The sequence below is a fragment of the Nycticebus coucang genome, chromosome 6, assembly GCF_027406575.1.
Source record: "Nycticebus coucang isolate mNycCou1 chromosome 6, mNycCou1.pri, whole genome shotgun sequence".
Lineage (NCBI taxonomy): Eukaryota > Metazoa > Chordata > Mammalia > Primates > Lorisidae > Nycticebus > Nycticebus coucang.
In genome coordinates this window covers 2,653,908-2,667,332 of record NC_069785.1, presented here as the reverse complement: position 1 = coordinate 2,667,332, position 13,425 = coordinate 2,653,908, and the positions used below count along the sequence as shown (strand labels likewise).

General features: G+C 48.4%; 1 protein-coding gene across 1 annotated transcript in view; it reads left to right on the top strand.

Annotated features, from left to right (window-relative positions):
- The window catches only part of LOC128587171 (cytochrome c oxidase assembly factor 8), a 29,425-nt gene extending 16,870 nt beyond the window's left edge, over window positions 1-12,555 (top strand). The window contains exons 3-5 of the mRNA XM_053593072.1: window positions 412-475; window positions 6,150-6,240; window positions 12,125-12,555. Coding sequence (XP_053449047.1) covers window positions 412-475; window positions 6,150-6,240; window positions 12,125-12,230 — 261 coding nt within the window. The 3' untranslated portion in view covers window positions 12,231-12,555. The remainder of the gene's footprint in view (window positions 1-411; window positions 476-6,149; window positions 6,241-12,124) is intronic.
- The last annotated feature ends 870 nt before the right edge of the window (window positions 12,556-13,425 follow it).

Genomic DNA, 13,425 nt, shown 5'->3' with positions numbered 1-13,425 from the left:
AAGTTTCTCAGATGTATTGTAATTCTTCCTGAGAATTCAGAATTCTAAACAGCATACTCATGAGTAAACTACATGAGAGAGAGGTACAAATATTCTAATCCAGAAGAAAAACATTTAACTTTGTTTATCCATGTGGGTGGGCTACCTCAAATGGAGTATATTTTTCTTATTCTGAAACTTTATAAATAGTGCCTCCCAAAGGATGTTATTGAACATCTCGTTTTAAAATCCTGTTTCAAGTATGAAGCTTTTAACCACATCCGGATGGTCTAAGATGGGCTTTGAGATGGGCCATTTCTCAGGGAATCCACATCCAGATTTCTCCAGAACCCTGTAAGCTGTGGTCCAGCTGAAGGAAAATGGAAAGATGGAGAAAGGGAGCTCTGATAGTCTTTTTTTTTTTTTTTTAAGGAAAAAGAAGAATTTATTCACTCAACACTAAAAGCTAAAGGCCTGGGACTGAGAACTGAGTCTGGTTAGTACCCTTGTTTGTTTGTTTTTTTGTTTTTGCTAATGTTGTTTTGGTTTGAGCAAGTACATGAGAAGGTAACAAAAAGGGATAGTGAATGAAGAGAGAGTTCAGGGGGCTTCTTGGCCTGGACACACTGCAGAACTCGGCCTGTGTCGGAAGCCTCCTCTCTCGGGCGCTCTCATTTTGCTCATTTGCCTCCAGGGTCTTCTCTTCCTTTGCTTTGTGTTCCCAAGCATTTTATGTGGCTCTGATGGATGACCAGCCTGTGACCTTTACCTTCTGTCCTGCAGTCCAGCCTCTGAAACCTCTCCCCCCTGTGCACCAGCTTCTCTCCCTGATTCGGGGTCTCAGTTCATGGTCCCACATGGGCCAGAAACCAGAGTCACCTCCAAGCTTCTCTACCGTCCCTTCATCTCCTAGTTTATCTGTAACATTTCTCAACACTTTTGCCGCTCCCTGTCCTTTACACATGGCATTGCTTCAGGCCCTTGCTAATTCTCTGTGGGTTATAGTAAGTTCCTAATTGGTTCTCTGGGCTCTAATCTCTAATCAGAGGGCAAAAGACTTTTTCCTAAAGAGCCGACTCTATCTCAAAAAAAAAAAAAAAAAAAAAAATTTTTTTTTCAAAGCCCACCTAAGACCCTCTGGTGGCACACAGTGTGCCTTGACCCATGGGTTGAGAACCCCTCCTCTAGACTGAGGTCGCATCCAGCGGTGGGCTGCAGCACCAGCAGGTGTGGGGCACTCACTGCCTAGCAGGCACACCATTCATGGTGCCCATAGGGCTGGGCGTGTTTGGCAAGGTGGCACGCCGACCTGTCCTGAGAACCCCACAGCAAGGGAGTTGGGTACCACCAAGCTGGCCCTGCCCCTGGCCCCCAGGTTTCCTGGGGCTGTACCGGCAGCAGTAATGACATGTGAGCGCTTCTGTGCCAGACCCCACCCCTCCTGCTACACTGACTAGAACTCAGTCTCCAAGCAGGCTTATGAGGTCCTACTGTCGTGATCACCTGCTGGAGGTGAGGAAACTGAGGCAGAGAGAGAAGTCACGGTTCTAGGGCCGCACAGCCAAGGAAGGATGGGCTTGGCCTGGGGAGGAGCAGCTCTGGCTGCTGCTGGAGACACCCTTTCTGCCTCGGCACTTCCTCTGGTGGCAAGGGAGCGAAGGAGGGGGAAGCCCACCTGAGGGCTGTCTGGAGACCCCATTCCTCACCTGAAAGGGGATTCTGCTCTCAGGGCTATATTTGCTTTGCCTGCCTACAGTGGAGGCGTGGGTCCGGCTCCCTCATGGTCTGGGCCGGCCTGGCCTGGCCTGCCAGCCTTCCTCAGCCACACCTGTGCCTCTCCACACCCTTCATCTTATCCACTGGAATGTTTCTATTTTTAGTAGAGCCAGGGCCTTACTTTTGCTCAGGCTGGTTTCAAACTCTTGACCTCAAGTGATCCTCTTGCCTTGGCCTCCCAGAGTGCTAGGATGACAGGTGTAGGCCACTGCAACCCAGCCTAAGTTTTTAATTTTGATGAAATCCAGTCTGTTTTCCCTTTTTTTCTTTTCTTTTTCTTTTTTTTTTCTTTTGTGACAGAGTCTCACTTTGTTGCCCTTGGTAGAATGCCGTGGTGTCACAGCTCATAGCAACCTCAAACTCTTGGGCTTAAGCGATTCTCTTGCCTCAGCCTCCCGAGTAGCTGGGACTACAGGCGCCTGCCACAATGCCCGGCTATTTTTTTGTTGCAGTTTGGCTGGGGCCGGGTTTGAACCCGCCACCCTCGCCTTCCGTATATGGGGCCAGCCGCGTTTTCTCTTTTTCTTTCTTTAAATTTCAAAATATTCAGGGGGCACAAATGCTTTTTGTTACATGGATTGCTTTTGTAATGCTTCGGTCACTCAAACTGTACCCATCACCCAAATAGTATTCGTTGTACCCAAAGTTTATTTTTTCTTTGCTTGTGTTTCAGGCGTTTATCTATAAATATTACCTAATTTAAGGTGATGAAGATTTGTACCTGTTTTATTTAAGAGTTTTATACATTTTGAGTTAATTTTCTCTATGGTGTGAGGTGGAAGTTCAACTTATTCTTTTGCCCCAACAAACATTTATTAAAAATACTTTTCTTGGGCGGCGCCTGTGGCTCAGTGAGTTGGGCACTGGCCCCATATACCGAGGGTGGCAGGTTCAAACCCAGCCCGGGCCAAACTGCAACAACAACAAAAAAAATAGCCAGGTGTTGTGTCGGGCACCTGTAATCCCAGCTACTTGGGAGGCTGAGGCAAGAGAATCGCCTAAGCCCAAGAGGTGGAGGTTGCTGTGAGCTGTGATGCCACAGCATGCTACTAAAAACAACAAAGTGAGACTCTGTCTCAAAAAAAAAAAAAAAAAGGTACTATTCTCAGCTCGGCACCTGTGGCTCAAGTGGCTAAGGCGCCAGCCACATACATCTGAACTGACAGGTTCAAATCCAGTCCAGGCCTGCCAAACAACAAGGACAGCGACAACCAAAAAATAGCCGGGCATTTTGGCAAGCACCTGTAGTCCCAGCTACTTGGGAGGCAGAGGCAAGAGAATCGCTTGAGCCCAGGAGTTGGAGGTTGCTGTGAGCTGTGATGCCCCAGCACTCTACCCAGGGCAAAAGCTTGAGACTCTGTCTCAAAAAAAAGTACTATTCTTTCCCTTTGAATTGTCTTGGCACCCTCATTAAAAATCACTTACCACAAACGTTTGGAGTTTTTCTGGACTCCGTGTTCCATTCCATCCATCTGTCTTCCGGTCCTTATGCCAGCACCAAACCATCTTCATTACCGTGTCTATGTGGTAAGTTTTGAAACTGAGACATGAGAATCTTCCAACTTTGTTCTTCTTTGTCAGGCTTGTTCTGGCTATTGGGGTTCTTTGCATTTCCATTTGAATTTTAAGACAAGTTTGTCAGTTTCTGGGGCAGAAAATGCCAGCTGAGGTTTTAATAAGGATTATCTTGAATGTGTGTGTTAATTTCTGAAGGGTTTTCATCTTAACAGTATTAAGTATTCCAAACCATGAGCATGGAATGTCTTTCCATTTACTGATGTCTTCTTCCATTTCTTCCCAGTATGTTTATGCTTCTCTTTTCCTTTTTAAGAGACAGAGTTTTTTGTTTGTTTGTTTGTTTGTTTTGTTTTTTGAGATAGAATCTTACTGTGTCACCCTCTTTAGAGCTCACAGCAACCTCAAACTCTTGGGCTTAGCTGATTCTCTTGCCTCAGCCTCCTGAGTAGCTGGGACTACAGGTGCCCACCACAATGCCTGGCTAATTTTTTGTTGTAGTTGTCATTGTTTAACAGGTCCAGGCCAGGTTTGAACCTGCTACCCTTGGTGCGTGTGGCCAGTGCTCTAACCACTGAGCCATGGGCGCCAAGCCAAGAGATGGAATCTCTTTAAAAAGTGGTATAATTGGGCGGCGCCTGTGGCTCAGTCGGTAGGGCGCCTGCCCCATATACCGAGGGTGGCGGGTTCAAACCTGGCCCTGGCCAAACTGCAACCAAAAAAATAGCCGGGCGTTGTGGCGGGCGCCTGTAGTCCCAGCTACTCGGGAGGCTGAGGCAAGAGAGTCACTTAAGCCCAGGAGTTGGAGGTTGCTGTGAGCTGTGTGAGGCCACGGCACTCTACCAAGGGCCATAAAGTGAGACTCTGTCTCTACAAAAAAAAAAAAAAAAAAAGTGGTATAATCAAGGGCGGTGCCTGTGGCTCAAAGGAGTAGGGCGCCAGCCCCGTATGCCGGAGGTGGCGGGTTCAAATCCAGCCCTGGCCAAAAGCTGCAAAAAAAAAAAAAAAATAATAATAATACTAGTAATAATAAAAGAGTTTTGGGGCGGTGCCTGTGGCTCAAAGGAATTGGATGCCGGCCCCATATGCCAGAGGTAGTGGGTTCAAACCCAGCCCCAGCCAAAAACTGCAAAAAAAAAAGTGGTATAATCATAGCTCACTGCAGCCTCAAATACCTGAGGTTATCCTCCCACCTCAGTCTCCCAAGGAGCTGGGGCTACAAGGTACACACCACCACACTGCCAGACTCTGCTAAGTTTCAAAAATTTTTTAGTAGAGGCTGGTACAGTGGTTCATGCCTGATGCCTGTAACCTTAGCGCTTTGGGAGGCTGAGTTAGGAGAATCACTTGAGCCCAGGAGCTTGAGGTTGCAGTGAGCTCTGATGATGACACTGTACTCCAGCTGGGGCAACAGAGTGAGACCCTGTTTTTTTTATAGAGACAGGATCTTGCTCTGTTGCCCATGCTGGTTGCCAGCTCTAGGGCTCAAGCAGTCGTCCTGTCTTGAACTTCCAAAGTGCTGGGATTACAGGCACGAGCCAGCATGCCTGGCCTGCACTGTGTCTTGTAGTCTTCAGCCTACAAGTCTTTTTTTAATTATTTTTTTATTTTTATTTATTTTTATTTTTTGTAGAGGCAGTCTCACTTTATCGCCCTGGGTAGAGTGCTAGGGCATCACACAGCTCACAACAACCTCCAACTCCTGGGCTTAGGCAATTCTTTTGCTTCAGCCTTCTGAGTAGCTGGGACTACAGGTGCCCGCCACAATGCCCAGCTATATTTTTTGTTGCAGTTTGGCCGGGGCCAGGTTTGAACCTGCCACCACTGGTATATGGGGCTGGCACCTACTCACTGAGCCACAGGCGCTACCCTTTCAGCCTACAAGTCTTATATGTTGTCTCTTTTCTTTTCTTTTTTTTTGAGACAGAGTCGTAAGCTGTCCCCCGGGTAGAGTGCCATGGCGTCATAGCTCTTAACAACCTCCAATTCGGGCTCCAGTGGTCCTCTTGCCTCAAGTTTTTCGATTTTTAGTAGAGACAGGAGTCTCGCTTTTTGCTTAGGCTGGTCTTGAACTCGTGAGCTCAAAGCAATCCACCCGCCTCAGCTTCCCAGAGTGCTAGGATTACAGGCATGAGCTACTGTGCCTGGCCGGAACTGTTTTCTTAATTTTATTTTCAGACTGGTTATTGCTAGTATATAGAAATGAACTGATATTTGTGTATTAATCTTATATCCTGCAAGCTTGCCAAATTCTTTCATAGTTAATAGAGCACTCCTTAAGCCTTTTTTTTTTTTTTTTTTGAGACAGAGTCTTACTTTGTTAATCCTGATATAGTGCTATGGCCTCATAGCTCACAGCAACCTCAAACTCTTGGCCTCAAGTGATCCTCTTGACTCAGTCTTCCAAGTAGCTGGTCCTACAGGCTCCCGCCACAGCACCTGGCAATTTTTTTTTTTTTTTTTGTAGAGACAGAGTCTCACTGTACCGCCCCAGGGTAGAGTGCTGTGGCGTCACACGGCTCACAGCAACCTCTAACTCTTGGGCTTACGCAATTCTCTCGCCTCAGCCTCCTGAGCAGCTGGGACTACAGGCGCCCGCCACAATGCCCGGCTATTTTTTTGTTGCAGTTTGGCAGGGGCTGGGCTTGAACTCATCACCCTCGGCATATGGGGCCGGCGCCCTACTCACTGAGCCACAGGCGCCACCCCAGCACCTGGCAATTTTTAGAGACCTCTCACTCTTGCTCAGGCTGGTCTTGAACTCGTGGGCTCAGGCAATCCACCACCTTGGCCTCCCAGAGTGCTGGGATTGCAGGTGTGAGCACTGCGCCTGGCTCTTCTCCGTAAATCTGAATGTCTACGTTGAAATTAACTTTCAGGTCAGAGAGCAACGCTGAATGCTGAAGAAATGGCCACCTTCTACGAGGGGTTCTTAAGTAAAAATTTTCAGAAGCACATGTGTTATAACAGGTAAGTGCTTACTTTTCCCCTAAAATGCGAATGTTACATCCAGTTATTTTCTTACCTGAATTTCATGATATTCATGTTTATATCAGAGGTAGAAGTTGCAGGACTTTGTTAACTTTGTTTTTGCACCTGTTTGCATGACAACTTCACAGCAGTTCTCACCCCCAGTGCTTGGAGAATGGGTTCTGAACACTTCTGGTTAGGGGTCTTCCTCTGAGGAGCCTGGGTCTGGGCCAGAAGAAGCACAGGTTGAGTTGAGACGTCTTCTGATGGAAAGCAAAGAGGACAAAGGAGGCCAGCAGGGAACAGACACCTTGGGGGGGAGCACAGGGACCCACGCAGGGGACACCCACTGGTCAGTGGTCTCACAAAGAAGAGTTACCATCGTGGATTAAAACATGGAGATTTGGCTTGGCGCCTGTGGCTCAAGCAGCTAAGGCGCCAGCCACATACACCTGAGCTGGCCGGTTTGAATCCAGCCTGGGCCTGCCAAACAACAATGATGGCTGTGACCAAAAAATAGCCAAGCCTGGTGGCGGGCGCCTGTAGTCCTAGGTACTTGGGAGGCAGAGACAGGAGACCGCTTGAGCCTAGGAGTTGGAGGTTGCTGTGAGCTGTGATGTCACAGCACTCTACCTAGGGCGACAGCTTGAGGCTCTGTCTCAAAAAAAAAATGGAGATTTTTTTTTTTTTTTTTTTTTTGTAGAGACAGAATCTCACTTTACCGCCCTCCATAGAGTGCCATGATGTCACAGGACTCACAGCACCCTCCAGATCTTGGGCCTACGCAATTCTCCTGCCTCAGCCTCCTGAGCAGCTGGGACTACAGGCGCCTGCCACAACGCCCGGCTATTTTTTGTTGTTGTTGCAGTTTGGCCAGGGCTGGGTTTGAACCCGCCACCCTCGGTATATGGGGCGGCGCCCTACTCACTGAGCCACAGGTGCTATCCTTTTCGTTTCGTTTTTTTTTATTTTGAGACAGAGTCTCACATTGTTGGCCTCAGTAGAGTGCTATGGCATCACAGCTCACAGCAACCTCATACTCTTAGGCTCTAGCAGTTGTCCTGCCTTAGCCTCACTAGTAGCTGGAACTATAGGTGCCTGCCACAGCGCCCGGCTATTTTTCTTTCTTTTAGAGATGAGATCTCACTCTGGTTCAGGCTGGTCTTGAACGTGTGAGCTCATGCAGTTCACCCTCCTTGGCCTCCCAGAGTGCTAGGATTATAGGCGAAAAAATGGAGATTTTTATTTTTAGAGTTAAGGTTTTGCTCTTTCTCCCATTCTGGGACTACAGTGGTGTAGTCATAGCTTACTGCAGCCTTGAATGTCTGGACTGAAGCCATCCTCCTGCCTCAGCCTCCAAGTTACTGGGACTATAGGTGTATGGCTATTTTTTTAAATTTTAATACTTATTTATTTTTTTTTTCAGACAGAGTATCACTTTGTTGCCCTGGGTAGAGTACAGTGGCATCATCATAGCTTATAGCAGCCTTGAACTCCTGGACTCAAGTGATCCTCGTACCTCAGCTTCCTAATAGCTGGGACTACAGGCACCTGCCACAACACTCGGCTATTTTTTCTATTTTAGTAGAGACAGGGTCTCACTCTTGCTCAGTCTCAAAATCCTGAGCTCCAGGCATCCACTTGCTTCATCCTTCCAGAGTGCTAGTATTACAGGCATGTAAACTGCACCTGGCTTTTGATTTTTATATTTGTAGAAATGAAGCCTTACTTTGTTACCCAAGGTGTCTCCAACTCCTAGCCTTAGTGATCCTGCTGCCTAGGCCTCCCAAAGTGCCAGAATTATGGGTATGATCTATTAGGCCCAGCCAAACAGATTTCAGATTGAAGACGGTATCTGCAATACAAACATCTTTGCAATCAGAGTGATCCTGACAAAAGCTTACCGATTACCTCTGGATAAGGCTAGGCCATCAGCTCATTATTCTGAGAACTGGTAAATGAAAGAATCCAAAGCACATGCAGCTTTCATGCCTTCTGTATCAACGTATCCAAATGAAGGAGGGTTTGTCTTTGTAGAAGCAACACAGCTAACAGAGTGATGGAGTTAGCAAACTAGCATTTTCCTAATGAGATAAAGGGTCTAAAGGGCAGTCATCCTTCCCTGCTGACACCACAGGGCAAGCAGGCTGAGGGGGCTTCCTGATGGGCAGGCTGGCACCCTGAGCTGGTGCCTCTCCACACTGCACAGAGTGGGCCGCTTCTGTGTGATGAGGGAGGAAGTGAGATATTACCTGTGAAGTGTGCCTACAGAAGAGGGATGGAAATTGTCAGGAAAGGGTAAAGGGTGTGGGGGGTCAGACAAGACCATGTTAGAAATGTGGGCCTGAAGATACAACCAAACTCAAAATTCTGGAAATTTTACAAATTTGAGTTAGTTCAAAATAATATTACACTTTTTTTTTTCGTAGAGACAGAGTCTCACTTTATGGCCCTCGGTAGAGTGCCTTGGCCTCACACAGCTCACAGCAACCTCCAACTCCTGGGCTTCAGCGATTCTCTTGCCTCAGCCTCCCAAGTAGCCGGGACCACAGGCGCCTGCCACAGCACCCGGCTATTTTTTGGTTGCAGTTTGGCCGGGGCCAGATTTGAACCCGTGTCACCCTCGGTATATGGGGCCGGCGCCCTACCGACTGAGCCACAGGCGCCGCCCTATATTACACTTTTCTTCAAGAAGTAACTAGGATAACCAAAAATTAATAAGTAGGGAAGGGGCCTCCGCACCTATAGCTCAAGCGGCTAAGGCATCAGCCACATACACCAGAGCTGGCGGGTTCAAATCCAGCCTGGGCCTGCCAAACAACAGTGACAACTACAACCAAAAAATAGCCGGGCGCTGTGGTGGGTGCCTGTAGTCACAGCTACTTGGGAGACTGAGGCAGGAGAATCGCCTAAGCCCAGGAGTTGGAGGTTGCTGTGAGCTGTGATGTCACAGCACTCTACCCAGGGTGACAGCTTGAGGCTCTGTCTCCAAAAAAAAAGTAGGGAGGGGATACTTATAGACTGAGAGAGACTTTGTTTGATCTCAATTCAGACAAACCATCTGAAAAAAGATATTTTGGACAGAGAAAGGAAATTAAATGATTACAGTAGATTAGTTTGTATCAATAAATTATATTTTATAGGACACGATGGGATTGTGGTTATGTGTTTTTTGTTTTTTGTTTTTTTTTTTTTTTTTTGTAGAGACAGAGTGTCACTTTATGCCCTTCGGGTAGAGTGCCATGGCATCACACAGCTCACAGCAACTTCCAACTCCTGGGCTTAAGCGATTCTCTTGCCTCAGCCTCCCGAGTAGCTGGGACGACAGGAGCCCGCCACCATGCCCAGCTATTTTTTGGTTGCAGTTCAGCCGGGGCCGGGTTTGAACCCGCCACCCTCGGTATGTGAGGCCGGCGCCTTACCGACTGAGCCACAGGCGCCGCCCCGTGTGGTTATGTGTTTTTAAAAAAGGCTTTAAGTGGTTATAGATTCATAGTGATCTATATTTACAGATGAAATGATAGGAGGTGGTGTCTGAGATTTATTTTAAAATGTAACAGCGACAGAGTTGAATAGGCAGGTAAGGCAAGAGCTTGCCGGTGTCAGTAGCGTGGGCGAGGCTGGGTGACAGTCTAACCTCAAGACCAGCCTTGACACACCTGAGGCTGACATGTCTACTCTGACTGCTTGAGTCACTCAGCCAAGGGAGTGTTGACGAGGCTTCTTGGACCTCAGGACACACAGCTTGTCTGCACAGGGCAGGTCTCCAGTGGGCTCGATGCTCACGGTCTGGCATGCAGGGTGAAGAGGGCCAGCCTGAGCCAAGGGAGGCCATAGAGGAGCCCAAGGCCGCCTTTCCACCCTTCCGCCCCCAGGTTCCCACACCCCCACACCCCTACCCCCGCCCACCCGCCTGCTGTCCCTGTGGAAACAGGAAGTGCTTAGTCTGCCTTTTTACCCACACTGTCAAGGGTGTCAGGTCATCTGTACTTGTGAATCTGGCTTCTCCATAACAACAGGAGGAATCCTGTCCCAGCAGATGCCAGTTCGTTCCCTGGCAGCCCTGCTTCTGTGTATGGAGCACTGTTTCTCATTCTCATAGCACTCTGCTCAGAAACATAAAGACCACTCTTTATCCAGCCACATGTTTTATTTATTTTATGTATGTATTTTTTTTTTTTTTTGAGACAGAGTCTCACTGTGCTGCCCTTGGTAGAGTTCTATAGAGTCACAGCTCACAGAAGCCTAAAACTCTAGGACTCAAGTGATCCTCTTGCTTCAGCCTCCCAAGTAGCTGAGACTACAGCGCCATAATGCCTGGCTATTTTTAGAGATATTTTCTCGCTCTTGCTCAGGCTGGTCTTGAACTCATGAGCTCAGGCAATCCGCCTGCCTCAGCCTCCCAAGTGCTGGGATTACAGGCGTGAGCCACTGTACCTGGCCAGCCATGTGTCTTGTCGCCATTGCTGTTGAGCCCTTGGTGTTCCCTTCCTTCTGTACTGAGGTTCCGTAAGCCACATGAACCCAGGGGGATGGAAGTCCATGCTCACTAGCTCATCTGGCTGGAAAGTGGTCACTGGCACTTGCTGACATTTCGGCTTCTAAGGGCTGAGCACTGGAATCAGGGATGTGTACAGTCCCTTGTGGAAACATTCCCAGCTTTGCCTGTTCAATTTGAAATTCTCACAATGGGGTGGATTTGCAAGTTTCCCCCTGTCCTGCCATGGCTATGTGTGAGCTCCATTCAGATATTTATGTAGGAACTTCTGGAATTATCTCTTCAGGGGCACAAATTACACAATACCTCAGATCTCTAGAGAAAGATATGGGCCTTTATGATGTTGGAGCTTAGAATAAATTAGCTCCTCACAGTGGAGAGCTTTTGTCATGCACTTTTATGCAAATAAGGTGTCAAAGGCCCCTCCAGTTTCCCCTGCTCCAGAATGCTGCTGGACTCATCAGGGTTTTCCTGGGGCTTTTTTGAAATCTTTTAGCAAAAACCAAAGGAGGGGCCAGCTCCATGGCTCACGTCTGTAATCCTAGGACTCTGGGAGGCCAAGGCAGGTGGATTGCCTGAACTCACAGCTTCAAGACCAGCCTGCGCAAGAATAAGACCCCATCTCTAAAAATAGCCGCGTGTTGTGGCAGGAGCTTGTAGTCCCAGCTACTCAGGAGGCTGAGACAAGAGAATTGCTTGAGCCCAAGAGTTTGAGGTTGCTGTGAGCTGTGACTCTAGAGCAGAGGTCCTCAAACTGTGGCCTGCTGGCCACATGAGGCTGTGTAATTGTATTTGTTCCTGTTTTGTTTTTTTACTTCAAAATAAGATATGTGCAGTGTGCATAGGAATTTGTTCATAGTTTTTTTTTTTTTTTTTTTAGAGACAGAGTCTCACTTTATCACCCTTGGTAGAGTGCCGTGGCGTCACATGGCTCACAGCAACCTCCAGCTCTTGGGCTTACGTGATTCTCTTGCCTCAGCCTCCCGAGCAGCTGGGACTATAGGCGCAGCCACAACGCCCGGCTTTTTTTTTTTTTTTTTAAACTATAGTCCAGCCCTCCAACGGTCTGAGGGACAGTGAATTGGCCCCCTGTTTAAAAAGTTTGAGGACGCCTGCTCTAGAGCACTCTACAGAGAGTGACAAAGCGAGACTCTGTCTCAAAAACAAACAAACAAACAAAAAAAGGACTACAGTTGATTGCTGGGCCTCCAGGAATGGATAAGCCTTCTTTTCAGCCTGGCTTTAGTGAGGGCAGCAAAGGGAGGGCGGTGGGCAGGGCGAGGGCTGCTCACGTCTGAGCAGCTTACCCCACGGCTGGGTGTCGCCTGTGATGGGGGCATCAGGCCCTGGGGCTATGTCACCTGTTCTGCTCCCATTTCTCTGCAGAGAGTGGTACAAACGGAACTTTGCCATCACCTTCTTCATGGGAAAGGTGGCTCTGGAGAGGATCTGGAGTAAGCTTAGCCTGAAACAAAAGAAGATGCGCAATTAGGAGTCCACGCTTACGCTGACCTTCAGAGTCTGGGTTTCCAGAGGAGCAAGTGGGTGCAGCTGCTCATTTTACAAGGCTCTAGAAAACTGCACGTGATCCCAGGAAGTCCCACTGCTTCTCACCAGGGCCTGGGCCTGTGTTTCTTTCTGGATGGGTGGGACCCCCTCCTGATTGTGGATCCCAAGCTGGCACCTTGTCACAGACATGGTGTTAAATAAAGCCCAAGCACTGTGTGCCCATTTTCTCTGTTTTGGATTATACCAGTTCAAAACAGAATATAAAACTATTAATAAAGTTTCACTTGGAAAAAGTTTTCATCCACTGACGAGCAGTTTAGTAACTGGCCCCGCCATCAGCACTGCCCTCACTAGGAGTTGGCCGTGGGTTATTAGGGTCCTCACAGGCTGTGCCCTGAATGAAATGAGGTTGTGCACCTTGAGCGAGGCAGGTCCCTGTCAGGGGCTCTCCAGCCACTGTCGAGAGCTCTCCTCTTATCACAGGAAGGCCAGCTTCCACTTCCAAAGTTTCCCCAAGCAACTTGCTCCCCGGATCAGGGCCCTCTTCATTTTAAAGGCTTTCAAAGTCAGTGTCATTTGAGACTGGGCTGTGTGGTTATAAGTGATGAGGCTGTCTTGTCCTGCATCCTAGCCGTTTAGCATGGGTGGTCACAGTCTGCAGAGGCACGCCTGACTCCACCAACGGAAATGGCCTCTGAGCCAGGCACCCTAGGAAGCGTGTCCTCTGAGGAGACAGGTGTTTGGGATTAGCCAAAAGCTACTTTGCAAACAGTTTTTATTCCAAAATGGGGCATAAAAAAGTCATAAGACTAAATTTCTTCTGTGGCCTATAAACTGTTGCCATCAAAGATGATATCCAAGCCCTTTCTTGGCCTGTGTGGGTGGGCAGAGGCACAAAGCCTCGTCTCCCTGTGTGTCTGATAAGTTCCGGAGAGTCTCCACAACAGAATGGGAAACAGTGCACCAAACAGTACTCACTGTGGGCTTCACAGAAGTGGCACTGCCCCGAGCCCTCCACACAGCCCCTCTGCTCAGTGCCCCTGTCAGCCTATCACCAAGCTGTGTGACTTCAGGGCTGGCAAAGAAGCAGGGAGAAGCAGTGAGCAGGTTCGGTGCTGGCGACGCAGAGGCGTGAACTGTCTCCTAGCATTCAATTCCTTCTCTCGTCCCATCAGACT